Genomic DNA, 22563 nt, shown 5'->3' with positions numbered 1-22563 from the left:
TTATTTATTTTTTGAGATATTTTTTACAGATTTTTTTATAGATCAATATATTTTTTACAGATTAAATTGATCTTAGAGGGAGATCAATTATTTATTAATTGAGAGTTTTTTTTTTTTCTCTTTCTCGCCTTCTTTCAAAAAATCTTCATAGAAATATTACGTTTGTTAATTGAGTGTTGATCATATTCATATATATCTTCATTCAATTGTTGATCATATTTGTATATTCTTATTCCAATATAAGAGCACGGCACCTTTCTTTTAAAAATTTCTTTTGAGTATATCACATAGAATGAGGATGTAATTGGGAGCCTGCGAACTTATGAACTCAATTTAATATTGAATATCCAGGGTGGCTCACAGGTCATGTCTCCTTTTTTTTTTTTTTTTTTTTTTTTTTTTTTTGTTATCACATGGGGCGTAAATAGGTCGGCTAGCAAGGGCTACACGAAAGCGCAAACTTGGAAAACGATACCTAAGATGGCTTCGGCTTATCCCTGGAGGCAGGATTTTTAAAAGTTATCAAGAAAAGTCAGTAATATGCAATTGGGGCTGAATTACAATGGATAATCTTTGATCATCACTTAATATAATGAACTAGATGAAAAACTGCATCGGAGTGGAAGAGTTTACTACTGCTTTAAGAGATTACAGCTGTAGTGTTTTTTTTTGGTTTTTTTTTTGTTTTTTGTTTTTTTTGTTTTTTTTTTTCCTCGGGATAAAGGTTTTTCATAAATAGCAGTTGACCATTGTAATCACTCCTGTCAGTCTTAAATGGTTTTTCTCAAACCACAACTGGCACTTCTGTCTTGATTTGTCGGCGTACTATGAATTCACTTCCGTGCATGCGATGGAGTGCGGCTATCCTGGCACACAGTCAGTATGCTAGAATGTACACTGAGCTTTGCATGTGCAGCTCACTTTACATTCTACAGCGGATTTGGATTGCGAACAGGCAGGTAAGTGTATTTCATTGCAGAAGGGACTGCATGCCTTTTTTGTACTAAAGAACCTGCCTGTAATAAAAAACTTACTGGATCACCAGGTTATAAAGCTCTGGGGGGGGGGGGGGCTCAGATAAACTAAGACTGCTGTTTTAATGCTACTGATAAACCTCATCATATGTCATTTTGATTTGGGCCATAGTTGCCTTTAAGTTTTTCTTTATAATCCTAATTGCTCATTGTAATATTAAATACTGCATGCATGTTATCTGAAAACAAACAATGTGGTGGAGAATCAATCATATGCTTACAATTAAAGGAGCTCACACATATCCATTAATATATTTTTATTGCACCTCACGGGACACAGAGCAGGCTATTCCTGACTATGTGGGTTATATACCACCTATAGGTGAATGGACACTGGCCAACCAATTCAAGAGGAAGATCTCCACTATATAACCCCTCCTACACAAGAAGTACGTCAGTTTTTTCGCCAGTGTCTGTAAGGTGGATAGTCACTGAAAGTGTTGCATGTGCTCTAGGAGCATACCTAAAGGTCCAGAACGGTTCCATTCAAGAATCCGAGACTTTAATCCAATCCATTTGGAAAGCTGTTCACCAATATGGATTCTACCCGAGCCTCACTGGGTAAGGAGAAGTATGCTTGGGGTTTTGCCTGTAATGCAGCCTTATGCCGCTGGACCCTGTATAATGGAACCCTGTGCAGTATAATACTGACCAAGGTGCTTTCTGGCGGGGTGCTGTACAGGTCCGAGGCAGTGGCCCCACATTATGGGGACCGAGTCCTTGAAGGTCTGCATGACAGCCTGCCGTGATGGGTGAAGGTTGGACTCCTGTTATGACTAAGTGTCCTGCGGCAGGAATGGTAAGTTTACATTTGCAGTATTTCTTTGAAAAATCTGTCTGTTTGGTCATTCTCCTGGTGTCCACTGGGGGCAGTGTGCTGTTGGTCTGGCCAGGCCATGCTGTGTGTGTCTCTAGTGAAGTGGAGGCAGGAAGCCATTTTTAGCTTGTGTACCCATGTGGCTGGCTGTTTGTGTGGCTCCTCAGAGGCAGCAGAGAAACAGAGCAGTCTATGGCTGGATGATGGTGCATGAGTATTTCCATTGGGGGAGTTGCATGACCAGACAGGACATGATTATAGACTGCATTAGCCTGCATAATACCAGGGGGCTTGTACAACTGTTTTTGATACACCCCTGCAAAGGTATCCGTGTTCTTAAGGCATTGAGTTTCCAAAGTAACTTGCATTTGACCTGCAGGAGTTTGCATTTTAGCTGCACTGAAGCAGCATGGAGGCTGTATTCAGGCTGTGTTTGATACATATGTGTATGCCTAGCATGGAACATAGACTGCATATCTACACTTGCATGAACTGCTTAAATTGCATACTTGTGTGACCTGGGTACTGGTATAATTCGCATATTTACATGCCTATGTACCTGCATACCTGCTTGCTTGGCTGCCTGTGTGATCGCATAACTGTAGACCAAGGTGGCTATGGACATATATCCCTTCGGGACTGCATAATTAGGTGACAAAGTTACTGCCTTTTTTTTTTTTCCCCAAAAAAGGTAGCCAGCAGAGAGGCAGGAACACCGCCCTCTGGTCCAGTGGATTCGAGGTAGGGTAATCTGGCAGTGTTCACATTTCATGATAAACCAGTGGTGTCGGGTATCTGGGCCACTATGTTTGTCTGGCATTGCAGCTATTCCTGGTGGCAGAGCTGCAGTGGACTACGGCCACATTACTCTGTATGCGCCTGAACTCGGAATCTAATCAGGGTCAAGCCCTGGTTACTACTTGGAGGGGAGACTGCCTGTGTAAACCAGGTGTTGTAAGCTTTTAAAGGCTTTTGAATTTTGTTGCTGCCTGGAGGGCTCTAATCCAAGAAAAGTGGATCATTTCCACAATTTCTCTGGGGTACAGACTAGAATTTCGGGTCTGACCTGGGCAGAGAGATCTGTTCCAAGTTTATGTGGTGTTCATTCAGGGGTGGAATATTGGCAGGTGGATTATCTGTCCCCGGCGGTCGATTCCAGGGGAATGGGCTTTCCATCCCAAGGTTTTCAAGGGAATCTGCCAATGATGGGGTTGCCGAGACGTGATCTTTTGGCATCCAGGTTCAACAGCAAGGTCGGTCTTTTTGTGTCCAGGGTAACGGACCCTCGTGCGGCAGAAGGTAGATGCCTTTAGTGATTCCTTGGAATCATTTTGCACTGATTTTTATGCTTTTCCTCCGATTCAGCTGCTGTCACGTCTCTTATGCAGGATTTGGGAGGAGTCCATTACAGTGATACTGCTTGCCCCAGTCTGGCCCAGTAGGGCCTGGTACGCAAACATAGTGAAGATCGCAGTAGACGGGCTGTGTCGACCAGACTTGCTGTCTCAAGGTCCTATATTATACCCAGCTTTATGGTTGCTAAATTTGATGGTATGGCTATTGAAACCCAGGTCCTAAAGGATAGGGGAGTATCAGATTCTGTCACCCCCATCATGTTGGGGGCTAGAAAGATGATCTCTAGGAACATTTATTACAAACTTGGAAGGCTTACAAATCCAGGTGTGAGATCCTGAAATGGCACCCACGAAAGTAATTTGGTAGAAATTGGTAAGATTTTGTTTCTTCAAACTGGGTTGAAGAAATTTGGCTGTTGGTACCATTTAAGGGCCAGGTTTCAGCATTAGCTGTTTTTTTTTGTTTGTTTTTTCTTTTTTTTCCAGAGGCACATTGTGTCTCACGCTTTGGTTCGCACATTTTTACAGGGAGTAATGCATATTGCTCCTCCTATCAGGTTACCTTTTTTGTGTCCTTTGGACCTGAACTTGGTTTTGGTGGTTTTGCAAAAAACCACCATTTGAACTTATTAGAGAGATTCCACTGGTCCTCTTGACTCTTAAGGTTTTGTTTCTAGTGGCAATCACTTCTACAAGAAGGGTTGTCATTGCTGGCAGCTCTTTCTTACAGACAACCATTTCTGGTTTTGCATCATAAGATGGTGTTGCAACCTCAACCGACTTTTTTTTTTTTCACCAAAGGTGGTCTCTAGTTTTCATCTCAATCAGGACATTGCTCTGCCTTCATTCTTTCCTAGGCCGCAGTCAGCAAGAGAAAGATCTCTGCATAACTTGGATGTGGCACACGCTGTAAGGGTCTTCTTGAATGTGACGGCACAGGTCAAGAGGTCAAATGCTCTGTTCATGCTGCCAGAGGGGCCGGCGGCATCCAAGGTGACTATTTTACATTGGATCCGCCAATTTATCATTCAAGCCTCTTCTAGGAGTGTGGGGGCATCTTGGACAGTCCGCCTTCAGGCATCAGTGACTCAGGTTTTCAGGCTGCTCTGTGCAAAACCAGTAGGTAAGTATTGACCTGTTTTACAAAAATTAAAAAATGAATCTTTTAGAATTGCTTTACACTTCTGCAGTTTTTTATGGATTACCCAGTTTAAGGAAAACTCAGTTACCATCAATAAGAAAGCTGTTCTTGATCACCTACAGTTTTTAGATGTTAACAGAACTACATTTATGTGTTATGGCATGGATGCCAGGAATGTATTGAAAAGGATTTTATTTTTATTTTTTTTTAATTAATATAAATTTTTCTTATAGATGAAACCACTAAGCCATCCAGTTCTCCAAGAGACTGCTTGGACCTATATGAGGAATTAATTGCAGAAGAAGGAACTGCTAAGGAAGCATCATTTAACAATGTATGTAGCAAATATTAAAGCAACCAGGTTTGAGCATAAAGTAATCGTGACGCTGTACAGATGGTGCCTGTACCTGCAGACTGCTGAACATGGCTGTAAACTATTCCTGGAACCCTATTGGTATCCTATGGATTTATCTGTGCCAATTGCCTGAGCAGCTTGGCAATTGGCTGGCTTTGGCAGTGGGTACTGCGTTGTTGGAGTGTTCACAGCTGTTCCATACCTGGAAGTAGTAAGCTTTTCATGAGGGAAACTGACACATAATCTGAAACAGATCCCTGCAGGTAGAAGCAGGAATCTTATGCTGCCTGCTATACAGCTCTGTACAGATAAATGTTTATTTTTAGGGACATGTTACATCCATATTTAGTTTACAAGTAATATTCTCTTGTGCACCTGCCTCCAGCGCTCCCCTCTCTGAAAGTGGCCAGGGGATCTTTTCCCTGCACCTGCTGTGTCACTTTTTGAAAATTAGTTCAGCTGTGCAGGGCTCTGTCCACAAAGCCGTGTGATTCATTCACAGAAATCAATGAATGAAAAAAGTACAAGTACCATCGTCCACCACAACAGACGGACTTGTAGTTTGAATGGTCTGCGAACGTGCTGCTCAGCTCGTAGTTCAATCATTCTTCCTCTAGTTTTGTAATTGAAAGCCCCTATGGGAATATGGACACAGAGCTAGAGGAAGAATGCGCAGGAGCCTGACATTGCACCCATGATCTGCTGATCATGAGTGCAATGCTCTGCAGACTTCAGTAAAAAAAAAGAATAGGTATCTTTGCCTGAAATACTTAACCATAAATGGCACATATATGCATGTATAAGACAGTGGTAGCCATGCCGGGGCACTGTGATGCTATAGAGCTGTAGACATTTTCTCTTATAAACTAATTAAAAGATAACCCACTCCTTTTAAAGCATACTGTGTGTAGTGGTATATAATGGAACTTTTCTGTTTGCATAAAAAAAATAATCAAGAAAGGGTAACTTTATACTTGGTGATGTGCACTTCAATTTAAATCTTAACTTTTTTTGTGTTTTTCTTTAGTTAAATGCTGAATATGAAAAGTCCCAGAAACAAATGAAACAGCTAGTGAGCAAGTTGAAGGAAATGCAGTGTTTGGTAAAGTACTGATTTAAGATTCCTAAAAAAATTTTTCTTTTAATATTTATTTTGATAAGATGTAAGTTTTAAGAAGCATTTCATTTGGTGCATCTTGCTCACTTTTTCAGCTGCACTAGGCCTTCACTTCCTGCCCTTTAGTCTCAATTCACACTACTACAACATGAAAGTCGCGCGACTTACAGTGCAACGTTGCCAGGCAAATTGAGTACTACTTTGAAGCAACTTTCAGGGAATGCCTGGGTAATCTTCCTGTAATGTTGGATCCAAATCACATCACTATAGATGAGGATCCGACTTGGAGGCAACTTCCATTAAAGTCTATGGGCACAAGTCAGAAGTCGCCTTAAAGTAGTACAGGAACCTTTTCTAAAGTCGGAGCGACTTCAGTAGTGCTAATTAATACAGCTCTCATTGACTAAGATGGGATTTCACATGTTATGTGACTTGGGCTCTCACAAGTCAGATCCCAAGTCCCAGCAGTGTTAACCAAGCCTTAACAAGTTGTGGCACCTTTGAAACAAAAATAAGCTCTTAGTTGAATTTCCTATTGCAAATTTAGAATAGATCACTTTGATGTGTCTCTCCACCAGTGACTGTATCTGCAAGTATTACATAGCACACACAAATGGTAACACAGAAGTAGAATTCTACATTCATTGCACTTATGCAAATGTTGCAGTAAGTCATAATCCATGTTTCTCAATTTTGTAAACCATTCATGCTAGTGGTGAATGTGTGCCCAAAAACCTAGTAAGAATTCACCTGTATATAAAGGGGTTAATAAAACATGGTACGTTTATACAATACATTATACAAAAGACATGTTATAGTTGTTTTGTATACTAACAGTTTGTGTGTTCGGTAAGTTAAAATCACACAAAACTGCAGGCTTGATGCAGTTCCAATGCAAGGGCAAGACAAACAGCTTTGTTTTTGTTGGTTCCATTTCATACCAATGCTGTGTGTTTCGTGTGCACTGAAACAATGCGGGATATGTTGCATTTCATTGGAGCACGTTATAATGCATCACAATGTGTCACCACTAGCTGCAGTGTGTGATATCCAAAAAATACCTTTGTGCTTAAGCCTGTTGGATAATAACAAACAATAACAAACCACAACCAAAAGGAATGTAGTGCTGAACAAGCTCATTCAGCTCTGCTGGCTATTGCTGGCAGTGCTGATCAGTGTATTCTGACGGCAAGGATGTCTCCCCACTGACAGAATACAGTACAAAGTCACAGCGGGAGTACTCCTCCATCTGCCTCAAATATGTAAATAGGGAGTCGAGTAATCCTTTCTTTTTTTTTTTTTCGTTCAACACACTGGTTAAACAAAAAAAAAAAATCATCTGTGTTGCTCAAGTAGAGGAAATGGATATGCAGTGACAGTGGACCAGTCATATTCAGCACTCACTACAGTCTAGAGTTTACCAACATTAAGGGGGTTGTCAATAGATATTTACCGGTCTTCTATAGTGACTATGATTATAGAGCAGTATTTAGATCAAAATAATTGATTTGTAGCTAGAAGAGCTTTCCACCCTATGTCATTTTATTATTTCCTAGTCTTTTCAGGTAAAAAAACAAAACAGGATCACACCTGGCTTAGCAATATGGTGTTATATGTATGTGGTGTCAGACCTGATTTGTTGTTTTTCATTTCTTGTCACCTGTAATGTACAGTATGTTGGTAGGACCACCAGGCAGCTGTGTAATCATATTGGGGATCATCCGTCAATCAACATTCAGAATACAAATGGGGTGAAATATTTTGTTTACCACCACGGTTCGAGCATAGTCTTTTGAGGGTACAAAGCCTAGAAAGAGTGGATATCCCTAGCATAGGGAGAGATTGCTTTTCTTTCCTTTTGTAGTTAAAAGGTCTTTTGGATGTTTTACATTGGATACAAGGATCCCTAAAGGTTTAAGGGCTTGTTCAAACCAGGTCTGCATTTGAATCGCACAGGAATGCGTTGTATAATCCTGTGTGATTGAAACTGCATGCAAAATGCACTATATTTGCGATCTGCAGGGGGTGTCATTAGAAAAAATGAACACCGCCCCAAACGCATGTCACAAAGTGTGTTTGCCCACACCTGCCTGCACTGGATGACATGGTACTTTTTGTACAATGCTAACGGTTGCAGTGTGTTTTAAAAATTAGTGCATGCATAACTTTTTGGTGTGGTGTGATTTCAGCTCATTCAAGATGAATGGGCTGAAGTCGCACTGCACAGGTGCACACAGCACATTCCTGTGCAATTCAGATGCGGGCATGGTGTGAACCGGCCCTTAACTTTGAGTGGGACATTACACATTATTAGGAATAAAGAATCATATTCTGCTATTTCATCTCTTTATCTTACTTTGTTTTTGCACAGGCATCTCCTTTCTCCCTACTTTTTGCCTTTTTGTGTGTCTCTCCCCATTCCCTTCTTTTTGTGTTTGGGATTACATATTTTGTTTAGCATAAAACTTAAATTTGCAAATTTTAATATGGAACATTGAGCTTGTGTAATGTTTATTTGAGGCTCCATGGGCATTATTTCTTATACTGTTTTGTGCATATAGGTTGTTGTGACTTTAACCACTTGCCTACTAGGCACTTATACCCCCTTCATGCCCAGGACCATTTTCAGCTTTCAACGCTGTTGCACTTTACACGGTTATGCAACACTGTACCCATATGAAATCTTTATAATTTTTTTCACACAAATAGTGCTTTCTTTTGGTGGTATTTAATCACCCCTAGGTGTTTTATTTTTTGCACTATAAACAAAAAAAGAGCAAAAAAAATTTGCAAACAGGTAATTTTTTCTCCTTCACTGATGTGCGTTGATGAGGCTGCACTGATAGGCAGCACTAATGAGGTGGCATGGATAGGCTGCACTTATGAGGCAGCACTGGTGGGCATTGAGGAGGCACTGGTGATGCTGCACTGATATGCAGTAATGATGGCCACTGACTGACAGCACTTCTAGGAACTGATGGGTGGCACCAGTGGGAGGCGCTGCTCGGCACTGGTGGGTGGCACTGCTGGGCGGCACTGATCATCAGGGCCGATCTCCTCTGTGACTATTGCTGATTATCGGCAGTACTTTCCTCACGCTGTGACAGCATGAGGAAAGTGCTGCTGATAACCGGCAACTGTATTTACTCCATGATCTGCTGTGTCATCAGACACAGCTGATCACGTGGTAAAAGCCCGCTCTGATTGGCCTTTTACCTCATCACGTGATCAGCTGTGTCCGTAGGACACGGAGATCGCTGAGTGCGTGCCCCTGAGGGCGCATTCTGGGAGGACATCATCTGACGCCCTCCCAGGACTGGGTAACAGCGCTGTAGATGTCATTCGTCTATAGCGCTTTTACCAAGTGGTTAATGGCCACATTCTCAATGATTTTAGCTTCAATATCTAATAGTAAAGAAATTTGTTTTTAATTTTTTTTTCCCCCTTTAGGTTTTTGGAGGGGGGAGTTATATGTATATATTTTTGGAGGCCATTTTTGATAACACACGGTATAGGGCCCCATATGTCTCTGCAACACCTACATAACATATGCATTTTGCCTCTTTTCTTTATTTTGCACTGTTCTATATCTCCACTTGATTGTTAGGCAAGTGGGGAGTACTCAAATTAGTTTTATGTATTTATTTCAGGCACGTATATAGTGCCATTAATTTATGCAGCATATTACATATGTATTTTGGATTTTTTTCAGAAGGATGAATCTGTTGTACGTCTTTTACAATATTGATTCTATTTTATGAGGTTTCAGTAGACTGCACTGTTTTCCTGTTTCTTTGCTCTGATACAATGCAGAGTGCTGTGACCTGCTCAGCTGTATACAGTCACATACTGTCATGATGTGTACAGTATATACCCTTTTCTTCAGGACTACTCCCACCACTACGACTAAGCCCAATCGGGGAGAAATGCATCCGAGGGGCACGGCCAAGATGTGGGTACTGTAGCTGTAGACCGTTGGCTTACGAGCATATGTGGTTGACCTACAGCTGGGTCCATATATATTTGGACACAGGCAAAATTTTAGTTTTTTTGTTCAGGTATTTTCCAAAACATATTCAAGCTATAGTTATATAATGGATATGGGCTGAAAGTGCACACCCTCAGGTTTCATTTGAGGGTAAGTACATCCAAATTGAAGGAAGGGTTTAGGAAATGCAGCTCTTAAGAGTAGCCACCCCCCTTTTTCAAGGGACCAAAAGTAATTGGATAAATAAATATCATCATAAATAAAATGTTAATTTTTAATATTTTGTTGAGAATCCTTTACTGGCAATGATTGCCTGAAGTCTGGAACCCATGGATATTGCCAAAGCCTGGGTTTCCTCCTTTCTGATGCATTGCCAGGCTCTAGCTGCAGCTGTCTTCAGTTCTTTGTTTGTGTCTTTTCTGTCTTTTGGGTTTTTCTGTCTTTTGGTTTTTGCCTTCAGCAAGTGAAATGCATGCTCAATTGGGTTGAGATCAGGTGATTGACTCGGCCATTGCGGAATATTCCACTACTCCTCCTTCAAAAGCTCTTGGGTTGCTTTTGCAGTGTGTTTTGGATCATTGTCCATCTGTACTGTGAAGCGCCGTCCAATTAACTTTGCTACATTTGGCTGAATCTGGGCTGACCGTATATTTCTAAACACTGCAGAATTCATCCGGCTGCTTTTGTCTTCTGTCACATCATCAATAAACACCAATGACCCAGTGTCACTGGAAGCCATGCATGCCCATGCCATCACACTGCTTCCACCATGTTTTACAGATGACGTTGTGTGCTTTGGATCATGAGCTGTTCCAAGCCTTCACCACACTTTTTTTTTTTTTTCTTCCCGTAATTCTGGTACAGGTTAATCTTACTTTCATCCGTCCAAAGAATGCTTTTCCAGAACTGGTCTGGCTTTTTTTATGTTTTTTTGGCAAAGTCTAATCTGGCTTTTCTATTCTTCAGGCTTATAAATGGTTTGCACCTTGTGGTGAACCCTCTGTATTTGCTCTTGTGAAGTCTTCTCTTGATTGTAGACTTTGACAATGATATGCCCACCTCCTGGAGAGTGTACTTTGCTTGTCTGGATGTTATGAATGGATTTTTCTTTACCATAGAGAGGATCCTGCGATCATCCACCACTGTTGTCTGCCATGGACATCCATGCCGTTTTATGCTGCTGAGCTCACCAGTGCGTTGTTCTTTTTTCAGAATGTTCCAAACTGTTGATTTGGCCACTCCTAATGTTGCTGCTATCTCTCTGATGGATTTGTTTTGTTTTTGAAGCCTTACAGTGGCCTGTTTCACTTGCATGGACAGCTCCTTTGAACGCATGATTTAGGTTCACAGCAATAGATTCCAAATGAAAATACCACACTTAGAATCAACTCCAGACCTTTTACCTGCTTAATGAAGAAATAATGGAGTAGCCCACACTTGGCCATGAAACAACTTTTGTTTCAATTGTCCAATTACTTTTGGTCCCTTGAAAAAGGTGGAATGACTACTCTTAAGAGCTGTATTTCCTAAATCTTTCCTCCAGTTTGGATGTACAAACCCTCAGAGTAAACGTGAGGTGTGAACTGTCAGCCCTTATCCATTATATAACTATAGCTTGGATATGTTTTGGTAAATACTTGAAATAAACTAAAATTGTGCCCTTGTCCAAATAAATATGGACCTAACCTGTATGTGGTGTTTTTGCCTTTGTGACTGTTCCTGTGCAGCTCACATATGCCATGTCTGTTAGCTGGGAGTGTTGCTGTTAACTTATCATTTGTGTTAAAATCCCTGTGTTGTGGTCTGTGTACAATTGAAAGCTGGGCCTTGTTTTGACACCGCTCCTGTTGCCAGCTGCTAAACAGGACATGTGTGAACAGCACAGCAACAGCACTGCTGTAGCATGGCTGTGTTAAGAGATAAACTGACATATCCAGTCCCTTGCATGCAAAGTAACAGCACTCTCAATCATCATACAGCTGTCTTCTTGAAACATGGTGGGTTGAGCTTTGTGTATACTGTCATACTGGATCTCAACTTTTACAGTTCCTACAAAGATGGAATAAAGTGCTATATGCACTTTGTACCCTAGGGAACTGCAACATCAAATAAAGGAAATGACAGTTGTTCCTTAAAGCTGAATGTATGCTCCACAGTTTTGATGATTTTTGGAATTTTTAGCAGCTTTGACTTAACAAAAGACCCAAAGTGGCATGCAAATCGAATGAAATGCATTGACTTGTATTGTGCTTTTTGTAGCTTAAGCAGGGTATACAAAGAATTTTTTTTTTTTTCCTGCAAGCGGGTTGAACAAAAAAAAAATCTCACAGATTCCCACATCAACGTATTGGTACAGAGATTTCTCCCGCTGTGTCTTTGTATTCTGACAGTGGGGACTCCACCCCTTGATCCGAATACAAAGAACAAGTGCCATCGGTTGCAAGAGCTGATCGAATGCTGTCTTTCCAGCATGACTGTTCAACAGGTCAGCTTCTGTTGGACAGAGAGCGGTACACACGTACCGAAAGTCGGCCGGTTCCTGCTAACCGGTCGATTTTCATCATGTGTATACCTAGTTTAAGGCCTCATGCACACTGAATGTTTTTCGGCCTACTAGAGTTGGAGGTGCCACCTGCCATCCTGCTTGTGTGCGTTGCCCTTTCATGCCTTTGCTGCCCCCTGGGAGCCCGACGGCTATGTCCAGTGATCGTAGCCGAGATGGGTGGTTGCTAGTCTTTGAGCTTCAGCACCTGCCATGTTATTGAGGGCACTGCCTCCTACTTAACACTGCTATTGCAGCTCAGGAGTCTGGTGCCTCTTCTGGTGGACAGGCTGAGATGGGCGGTTGCTGGCTGGGTTGTAGTGCCGTCTGCTGTTCCAGGCATTTGCCATTGCTTTCTGCTGTTGCTGCACCGATGGGCATTTCTTGCTGGTGGCGGCTGGGCACTGAGCTGGCTTTGGACCCCTCTCTTTACCTTGGGCTTTTCCCCCTTGCCTGTCAGCATGCACCCTGCCACCTTCTGTGTGGAGCTGAGGGCTATAGTACTGTGCCCACTATCCCTTTGGGTCTCCAGTGCACTGGCTGTGGTTTTGGTCCCGCGTGAAGTCCAGTGACAGCATCTTGCGGTTGGGGGGTGTAAGACATTGAGGGGCCTGGGATTGTATTCTTTACGTGACCTGTGGTGCCTGCAGTCTTTGATTTTGTCCATGACTGAAGCTGCTAACCCTGACGGCACCACTTCACAATCTGCCACCAATACAAAATATATGAATAAAAATCCCTAGTGGGTTGGTAGACCTGGAGCTCTGAATAGCCATCAGACATTGCTGTAGTCTCCATATTTGGCAAAGAGTTTTCCTCTGAGGAGGATAAGTCTTTTGCCTAGCTGCCACACAACTCTGGCGCTGGAAGGCGCACTGTTTGCCTTGGTGTGGGGTACATAACATAGTGGGCATACCTGGTAGGTGGCTGTCCCCTTTTGGTGTGCATGGGCTGAATAGGCCTAGCCCACATATTTGCACTATGGTTGCAAGGCCTGGGAATGTCCAAAGCATGTTATGCCTTGGAGGAGCCCCCTTTTTATTAATATGATTCCTTTAGAGGATTCTAAATGTCCTTGTTTTTAGTCCCCGAGGACTGTTAGGCAGTCTGTGGCCCGCGTGATGTTAACAAAAGGCCTGGTGTTAACAAAAAGCCTGGGGTCTTCGGCACTGGCTCGAGGGCCTAGCTTTTATACTAAGGACTGGGTAAAGGACTGGATCCACTCTCTACATTGAACTAGTAGATCAAATGGTCCGGGGCCTTCTTCAAGGTATGATGCATCCTTGGATGCAGCCTTGTTGCCCTCCAAGCTGTCCATCTTGGCGATGGTGCTTCAGCTAGCCCTTTTTTGACCAAAGCTTTGGTCCAGACACCTCCTCTTTTGTTTACCATGGGGCAGGTAACCACTGTTGCTTCTCGGATCCTCGAATTTTGCAGAATGGGGCCTCCTATTGTGCCTGTTGGGCTACATAATGACATAGCTTCCTTGCCGCCAGGCTAGTTCCAGCTTTTTGAGTGTCTCACATGGAGGCAAGCACTGTTGGTTCATGCCCGTGGATAAGTCCATCTCAGCATGAAGGTTTGCCCCACCCATCTTCAGGGCAGGGGGTCGTCCTTGCTGGTTTTTGGGTCCTTGGACTTTCCCTGTTCCCACCACGTTGGTTCATGTACTGCTTGTGTCCGGCTGTGACATAAAATTTCATTCTTATCCGCCTGAGATGTTTCTTCCCTCCAATTTCCAATCTTCCGCTCTGCAGTGCCAGACCTGCTGAGGGTTTTTTTGGGGGGTTTTTTCTGTTGTCTTTGTACCTGAGCCGGCATGATTTTGAGTATTTCCTCCAATCTGTTTGTGCTCCTCCTGCTGGATACGTTTGTTTGGTTTGGGACCTGTAGACCTGCAATTGTTTCGTGCTGGTTCAACCGATCAGCTGGGCTATATCTGTTCGGTGTTTGACTCTCCTCCTGGGGAGTTTTTTCTATGTCCAGGATACATATCTGCGCGTTTTCCATGAGCAAGGGACATGGCGGTTCCTGTGTTTTGCAGTTGGAGACTAACACTGTCCTTTTTTGATGGTTCTCTTCGAGTTCACTTCATCTCATCGCGTTTTCCCCAAGGCACTGGCTCCAGCCTGGGCACTGCTGAGACTACTGGGGATTGCTGTGACTGGTTGCTTGGGCAAATTTCTTCTGCAGGTGGACTTCCAAGTTGTGATAATGGACAACGTGCAGATCATGATGCGCTTCCTGCAGGACTTCGGATGGGTCCTGAACCGCAAGCAGTCTGCCTTGATCAACAGGCTAGAGTCCCTGGGTCTGACTCGTGTGTCAGAGTTGGAGGACATTTTTCTCCTGGTGAATGTACCCTGACAGTCTCAGACCATGGTCCAACTGCTCTTGTCCCGTGAGCTACCCTCCCGGCGGTCTTGCATGTGGACCTTGGGTCCCGTAGCGGTTCTGTGTGCGCAGTTCCATACAAGAATTTTGCAGAAGGATATCCTGTCCAAATGGGAAAAATCTGCAGCCTCCCTAGATGTCCAGATCTGGGATGATCGTCAAAGGCCTTCTTATGGTTCTGGTCCCCTTTTTGGTGAGCTGGGAAGTATTTTCTCTACTTCTGGCTGGTTGTTACAATTGATACTAGCCTATCAGGCTGTAGTGGAGCCCTTGGTTCCAGATTGGACTCTGATGGTGACTCGACCACTCCTCATCAGTGTCCTAGAGCTTCTAGTGTTCGGGTTGCCTCGGGTGTACAGAAATATCTTTCTCTGTGGGCTTCCAGTCAGATTCCAATTGGACAATGCCACCACAGTGGCCTGTATCAACATCCCCCCGGGCTGCTTGTGAAGTGTGGTAGTGGCGCTGGAGGCTTCCCACTTTTTTGTGGTGGGCAGCGTAGCCCATTCTGGCTCTTCCCGCCGGGCAGCTTTGAGAATTACGTGGATTACCTCTGCCATCAGACGATGGATCGGGGGAGTGGTCTCTGCACCCAGACGGTTTTCATCAAATCTACCTTTCATGGGGTATCCCAGGAGTGAATCTTTTGGCCTTGTATCACAGGAAGGTGACACTATTGTGGGGCAGGGTGCAGGACCCTTGTCGGATACATTGACTGCGCTGGTGGCATCGTGGGATCAGTATCGCCACTGTTCTGCCTTCCCTCCTCTTGGCTTGTTCCCTCGCCTGCTGCTCTGGTTTGCAGGTCAGTAACCACAGGGATTCCGGTGGTCCCAGACTGGTCTGTGATGCGCCGACATGGTGCAGCTGGTCACTGACCGGTCCAGGCGCTTGCCTTTACAGGAGGACCACCTGCCCTGGGGTTTAGTCTCCCACCATGGGTTATTATCTCTGGCTAGAAGACCTTTTCCTTTCCTTTTTTTTTCTCTCTTTGCCCATGTGTGAATATAAGCCTGACTACGCAGCCCCAATCCTGCTCCTTTTAATCGATCACATTCCTTGTGGGGGGGGGGGGGGATTCACTCGATGTAGCTGCATACATTTTTTTTTACTTGGCTATATTCTGTGTTCATGTGGGGCTTTTAGTCCTTGGGGCAATCGTTTTTTTCTTCCCCATCCTTTTTATTTATTTTTTTATCCATTTCAGGTACTTATATTGCGCTGTCAATTTACGCAGTGCTTTACACATATACAGTGGGGCAAAAAAGTATTTAGTCAGCCACCAATTGTGCAAGTTCTCCCACTTAAAAAGATGAGAGAGGCCTGTAATTGGCATCATAGGTAGACCTCAACTAAGAGAGACCAAATGAGAAAAAAATTCCAGACAATCACATTGGCTGATTTGGAAAGAGTTTATTTGCAAATTTATGGTGGAAAATAAGTATTTGGTCAATATCAAAAGTTCATCTCAATACTTTGTTATATATCCTTTGTTGGCAATGACAGAGGTCAAATGTTTCCTGTAAGTCTTCACAAGGTTGGCACACACTGTTGCTGGTATGTTGGCCCATTCCTCCATGCAGATCTCCTCTAGTGCAGTGATGTTTTGGGGCTGTCGCTGGGCAACACGGACTTTCAACTCCCTCCAAAGGTTTTCTATGGGGTTGAGATCTGGAGACTGGCTAGGCCACTCCAGAACCTTGAAATGCTTCCTACGAAGCCACTTCTTTGTTGCCCAGGCGGTATGTTTGGGATCATTGTCATGTTGGAAGACTGCTGATGGAAGGAGGTTTGCGCTCAAAATCTCACGATACATGGCCCCATTCATTCTGTCCTGTACATGGATCAGTCATCCTGGTTCCTTTGCGGAGAAACAGCCCCATAGCATGATGTTGCCACCCCCATGCATCACAGTAGGTATGGTGTTTTTTGAATGCAACTCGGCATTCTCTCTCCTCCAAACACGACGAGTTGTTTTTCTACCAAACAGTTCTATTTTGGTTTCATCTGACCATATGACATTCTCCCAATCCTCTTCTGGATCATCCAAATGCTCTCTAGGAAACTTCAGATGGCCCCGGACATGTACTGGCTTAAGCAGGGGGACACGTCTGGCACTGCAGGATCTGAGTCCCTGGCAGCGTAGTGTGTTACTGATGGTAGCGTTTGTTACGCTGGTCCCAGCTCTCTGCAGGTCATTCACTAGGTCCCCCCGTGTGGTCCTGGGATTTTTGCTCACCGTTCTTGTGATCATTTTGACCCCACGGGGTGAGATCTTGCGTGGAGCCCCAGATCGAGGGAGATTATCAGTGGTCTTGTATGTCTTACATTTTCTAATTATTGCTCCCACAGTTGATTTGTTCACACCAAGCTGCTTGCCTATTGCAGATTCAGTCTTCCCAGCCTGGTGCAGGTCTATAATTTTGTTTCTGGTGTCCTTCGACAGCTCTTCGGTCTTCACCATAGTGGAGTTTGGACTGTGACTGTTTGAGGTTGTGGACAGGTGTCTTTTATACTGATAACAAGTTCAAACAGGTGCCATTGATACAGGTAATGAGTGCAGGACAGAGGAGCCTCTTAACCTCCCTGGCGGTATGATTCCTTCCGATTTTTTGTGCTGAAAGCGGTACCATTTTTTCGCATGGAAATAGTTTTTTATTGTAGGCTGTAATTCTTAGGAAAATTTTCCCACAAATCATTATCACTCAATTCTGTAAGTGGTTCTGATTTACTATCGCTGTTCTCTAGCTGGTCTAAAACCGCTTTTGACGTAAAGGGACGCTTTTTGGACGCCATGGACTTTTCTAAGTTTCCAGGCAGAAAGAACAGACAAAATGCAGGCAGGGCACAGGACAAAGCACTAGGGACAAAATGTATGTGAAATGGGATGAAACAGCAATGTTTTACTATTTAAAATTGGAAAAAAAAAAGACATTTTTTAAATTTTTAAAATTTCCCGCCGCCGGCGGCGCCCGTACGTCCCGACGTCACGGGGACCGGAACACAGAAGCCAGATGCCGGCATCGGCCGGAGGAGATGGCTGGGGACGCTGCAGGAGACACATCGTGGGAACGAAGGACAAGGTAAGTGCTGCAGGGACCCCCAGAGCAGCGCCGCATGGTAAGCCCGAGTGTAGCTCGGGGGTTACCGCTTGTGGTATAGAAATTTTACCCCGAGCTACACTCGGGAAAACCGCCAGGGAGGTTAAAGAAGAAGGTACAGGTCTGTGAGAGCCAGACATCTTGCTTGTTTGTAGGTGACCAAATACTTATTTTCCACCCCAATTTACAAATAAATTCTTTCCAAATCAGCCAATGTGATTGTCTGGATTTTTTTTCTCATTTTGTCTCTCATAGTTGAGGTCTACCTATGATGCCAATTACAGGCCTCTCTCATCTTTTTAAGTGGGAGAACTTGCACAATTGGTGGCTGACTAAATATTTTTTGCCCCACTGTATATATATATATTGAACATTCATACAAGTCCCTAACCCTCAAAGGGTGTACAATCTAAGGTCCCTAACTCACATTCATACATACACATAGTAGGGCCAATTTAGACAGGATCCAATTAACCTACCAGCATGTCTTTGGAGTGTGGAAGGAAACCGGAGCACCCGGAGGAAACCCACGCAAGCACAGGGAGAACATGCAGACTCCATGCAGGAGGCGCCATGGTCGGGAATCGAACCCATGACCCATTTACTGCAAGGCAGACGTGCTAGCCACTGTGCCGCCCCTTTTTTATTTATTTTATTTTTTATTCTTTATTTTCTGTCTTTTTTCCTTCTCCCTCCCCTACCCCCCCCCCCCCCCCCCCCCTTTTTTTTTTTTCTTTTTTTTTTTTTTTACCTTTTTCTTTACTATTGTGGTTATTTTTTCGGTTTTCTATTTTTTTTGTCCTGGCAATTCTTGCATTCTCCATTTTGTTTTTTTTTTCACCTTCATATTCACTTGTGTTTTCCCCACTGTTCCTGGTGTCTCTTCGGCTCCCTTTTTGGAGCTGAGCCTGCCCTTGGCCTGACGAGCAAACTGACGTCATGGGTCATTGTGGCGGAACCGTTCCGCCTGGGCTTCCTCGTGCGGAGCTGTGTCACACCCAATGGTCCTCTTTTCCAGCAAGTCATCCAGCACTCTCCCAAGGCAGATATTATAGCTAAGAAACCCTCCCTTTTGCTCTACCCAAAACCACGAGTCGGAACTTCGTGTAGGGTGAATGACTGACTCTTTATTAAACACAGCTCAGTATATACAGCTTCAACCCCACCCCCACCAGACAGCCTGGCACCGGGTTTTCCCCACCCACAACAAACCCTACAACTAACAATACAGTATGAACTCTATTAGAAGTGAAAGACTACCAGGTCACATTTCCCTAAACAAACAGTGTAGAATGTCTGTGAAACATGTCCAGCTTTACAAAGGGGATAAAACTGGAACAGAAAGGGCAAAATGTGATCACACAGGGACAATTCGTCACAATGCTCCCCCGTTGTGTAACACCCGCCAGACCCGGCGAGACCTTCAAACGGGTCCGCTTGGGGCTGGTCGGTTCAGAGGGTCACTTCTCCAACTCGGCTTCCCGGGACAATCCATCTGCGTTGGCGTTTTGCTTCCCCGGTCGGTACTGGTTGAGCTTCAGCAGGGGTCTCGGTGCCAAAAAGTGGAGACCAGGACTCCCAGATCATTTCTAAGGAGCACCTCAGCTGGCAAGTTCTGCATTACTCCAATTTCAACATCCCTGGCCCCGGCCCCCCAATCCAGATGAAGCCTTGCGGTAGGAATCCGGTAGACATGGCCTCCCGCTACCTGTAAAGCTACAGATCGCCCAGTCTTGGCCCAGTCTGGTACCAGTTGAGGTTGGACTAGGGTGAGTGTGGCCCCAGTGTCCCGTAATCCTTGGGCCTGACGGCCGTTAACATGGACAACCTGTTGGTGGTGTTGGCGATTGTCCGGGGTTGCAGCTTGGAGAGGGTTAGCCTCATGGAAGACCCCGATGTCCTCATCCTCGCTGGTAAAATTCCTCCATGAAGAGGCGGTGTCACTCGGGTGGTCCTGTAGAGAGTAGGCAGAGGCTCGGCCATAGGGAATGGTAGGTCGGTTGGAAGTGCCCCGAGGGGGTTTGCTGCTCTGGAGCCTTGGTGGATTCCGGGGGCAATGAATGCGGATGTGCCCTGTTTGGTTGCAGCCATAACAGCGTGGGCCAGACCACTTTGGGTCAGAAGGTGTGGGTGGTCTGAGGCATTCTCGGGTGACCGGAGTGGGCACCACTGGTTGTGGACGAGGTGCAGGGGGAATGGTGGGCTCTGTTAGCCTCCTGTTGTCCAGGTACTCATCTGCCCAGCGACTAGCGTCGGCTAAGGTTAGTGGGTGTTTGTCCCGGACCCAATGTCGAACATCCCCTGGAAGTCCATTGTAAAACTGCTCCAGTAACAGCAGTTGTAACAGTTCCTCCAGCTTGGTGATCTGACACCCTCTGACCCAGCTGCGGGCAGTGTGCTGTAACTGATGTCCCCATTCAGTGAAGGTGTCCTGGGATTTCTTCTTGAGTGTCCGGAATTTTTAGCGGTACGCCTCTGGGGTGAGAGCATAGCGGGCCAACAAGTGTTCCTTAACAAAATCATAATCCAGGCAGTAGCTGTCGGGTACAGTCCTGAATGCGTCTGCACCCCGACCGGTTAGCTTGCTGCTCAAAATGGGGACCCGGTCTTGGGTTGCCACACCATGGATGGTGCACAAACGTTCAAAGTCCTGAAGAAAGCTATCAATGTCCCCATCCGCCTCTGAGAGTTTTAAAAGCAGCGTAGGGAATTTTCTTTGGTCCGGTTGCAGTCTGGAGAAGGCGGGAGATAATCCTCTCCCAGACCGAGTCCTCGGTTGATGACCGGGAGTGACTAAGCCGCAGTTGGGTGGCATCGTCCAGGGCCTTGGAAATCTGTTCAGAGGTGGGAGCGCTGCCAAACAGAGACAACCGCCACTCCACCTCTTGTCGTAAATCCGAATGGTATAGGGGTCTCTGTACGGTGCTAAGTGGGCCTGGTGTTTCAGGGGCCGATGAGCTGCTCTGTTCCTCCAACTCCTCCTGTGAAGCAGAGTTCACTTCTGGTGGAGCAGTGTTCGCTTTAAGCATAGCGGAGTGTGCATCAGGTGGAGCGGGGTGCGCATCCGCTTGGTCCAGGTCCATAATCTCGTCCAACAGTTCCTCTCTGGTCTTGGAGCCAGCGATACCTCCCCGAGCAACAAGCAGGCTTTGGAGAGCTGGCTTCCGGAGGTCCCGTATATCCATCTGGCTGAGCAGGGATGTCTCCGTGAAAAAGATGGGGTCCCGGTTGGTGGTTTGGACTTTCTCCGCAATGAGGAAAGATCCCACTGCTGCCAACCAATTGTGGCGGAACCGTTCCGCTTGGGCTTCCTCGTGCGGAGCTATGTGTCACACCCAATGGTCCTCTTTTCCAGCAAGTCATCCAGCACTCTCCCAAGGCAGATATTATAGCTAAGAAACCCTCCCTTTTGCTCTACCCAAAACCACGAGTCGGAACTTCGTGTAGGGTGAATAATGACTGACTCTTTATTAAACACAGCTCAGTATATACAGCTTCAACCCCACCCCCACCAGACAGCCTGGCATCGGGTTTTCCCCACCCGCAACAAACCCTACAACTAACAATACAGTATGAACGCTATTAGAAGTGAAAGACTACCAGGTCACATTTCCCTAAACAGTGTAGAATGTCTGTGAAACATGTCCAGCTTTACAAAGGGGATAAAACTGGAACAGAAAGGGCAAAATGTGATCACACAGGGACAATTCGTCACAGTCCCGTCCCGCCGCTTAGTAGCTATGTGCCACTCGAGACGCACCCTGATTGGTGGCCACTCTCTGTTGCTTAGCAACGGCAACGCTAAACCTTGCTAGCAATCGACAATATATATTGCTAGCAATGTGCCTTATCGACAATATATATATTAGAGCCATGATTGCTGCTCTTGGCATAAAGTAATTTTCGGTACATTGAGGTATATAAACACAGGACTATGACTCTCTAATAACCATTTTTGTTTATTTTGGTGGGATTGTGACATCATGAGATGTCAGATGATGGGGGTGGTGATGTGTGCTTGGTTTTGATTGGTGGTTTATGTGTATATATATATATTCTGTATAGTCACTGCTGTACATGCCTGACGAAGGGGTCCTACGCAGCTCCAAAACGTTGCACTTAATTTCTTTTGTCATGTGATCTTTTTGCCATAAAAACATTTTTTTGGACCATATTGGAGATCTGTGGTGTGTTGGCGAATATGTACGTTGGCTAGAAGACCTGTCTATTTTGAGCCAGCCTTGTGTTGGGCAAGGGCGTGTCTCGTTTGACGTTTTTAGCATTGTTGAAGGTGCGCATGCCTACTCCTTGGAAGTATTTGTCATTGCACCTGGAAGGCTTCGATTGCAACGTGAGAGGCTGTGAGTGTCCATCTATGCCTTTTCTTGGTGGCTTGGGTGCTGGCCTTTCTTCCACGGAGCATTGAATAAAAGTTCCCTGGTGGTCTCCCCTTCATGTTTCTCATGAATCCAGCGGATGCTTGTCCAGGCGTACTCTGTGCAGTCTCCTTCCTTGTTTCGGTATGTTCCACTTGGGCTATTAGTGCCCCCTGTGCGTTCTGGCTTTGGTGTCTCAGGTTTGCTTGGCAGCCACCTGGTCGTCTGTGCACACCTTTACATATTTTGCACAGTTGATGTGTTGCACCTTCAGATGCTCGTTTTGGCCGCAAGGTTTTGCCGGCTGCAATTTACGGTTCCTTGTTTTCTTCTTTAGGGGTGG

General features: G+C 44.9%; 1 protein-coding gene across 2 annotated transcripts in view; it reads left to right on the top strand.

The window, feature by feature from the left end:
* Window positions 1–22563, top strand: part of CASP8AP2 (caspase 8 associated protein 2) — a 65603-nt gene that overhangs the window by 7000 nt on the left and 36040 nt on the right. For both annotated transcript variants that reach the window (XM_089665389.1, XM_089665388.1), the window contains exons 4-5: window positions 4581–4681; window positions 5730–5804. In XM_089665389.1, the coding sequence (XP_089521515.1) occupies window positions 4581–4681; window positions 5730–5804 (176 nt within the window). The remainder of the gene's footprint in view (window positions 1–4580; window positions 4682–5729; window positions 5805–22563) is intronic.

Source organism: Staurois parvus, unplaced genomic scaffold (genome assembly GCF_062004578.1).
Source record: "Staurois parvus isolate SC_StPar_1 unplaced genomic scaffold, SC_StPar_1.0 ptg000048l, whole genome shotgun sequence".
Classification (NCBI taxonomy): Eukaryota; Metazoa; Chordata; class Amphibia; order Anura; family Ranidae; genus Staurois; species Staurois parvus.
The sequence above is the reverse complement of the archived record's forward strand: the minus strand, read 5'-3'. Positions and strand labels throughout refer to the sequence as shown.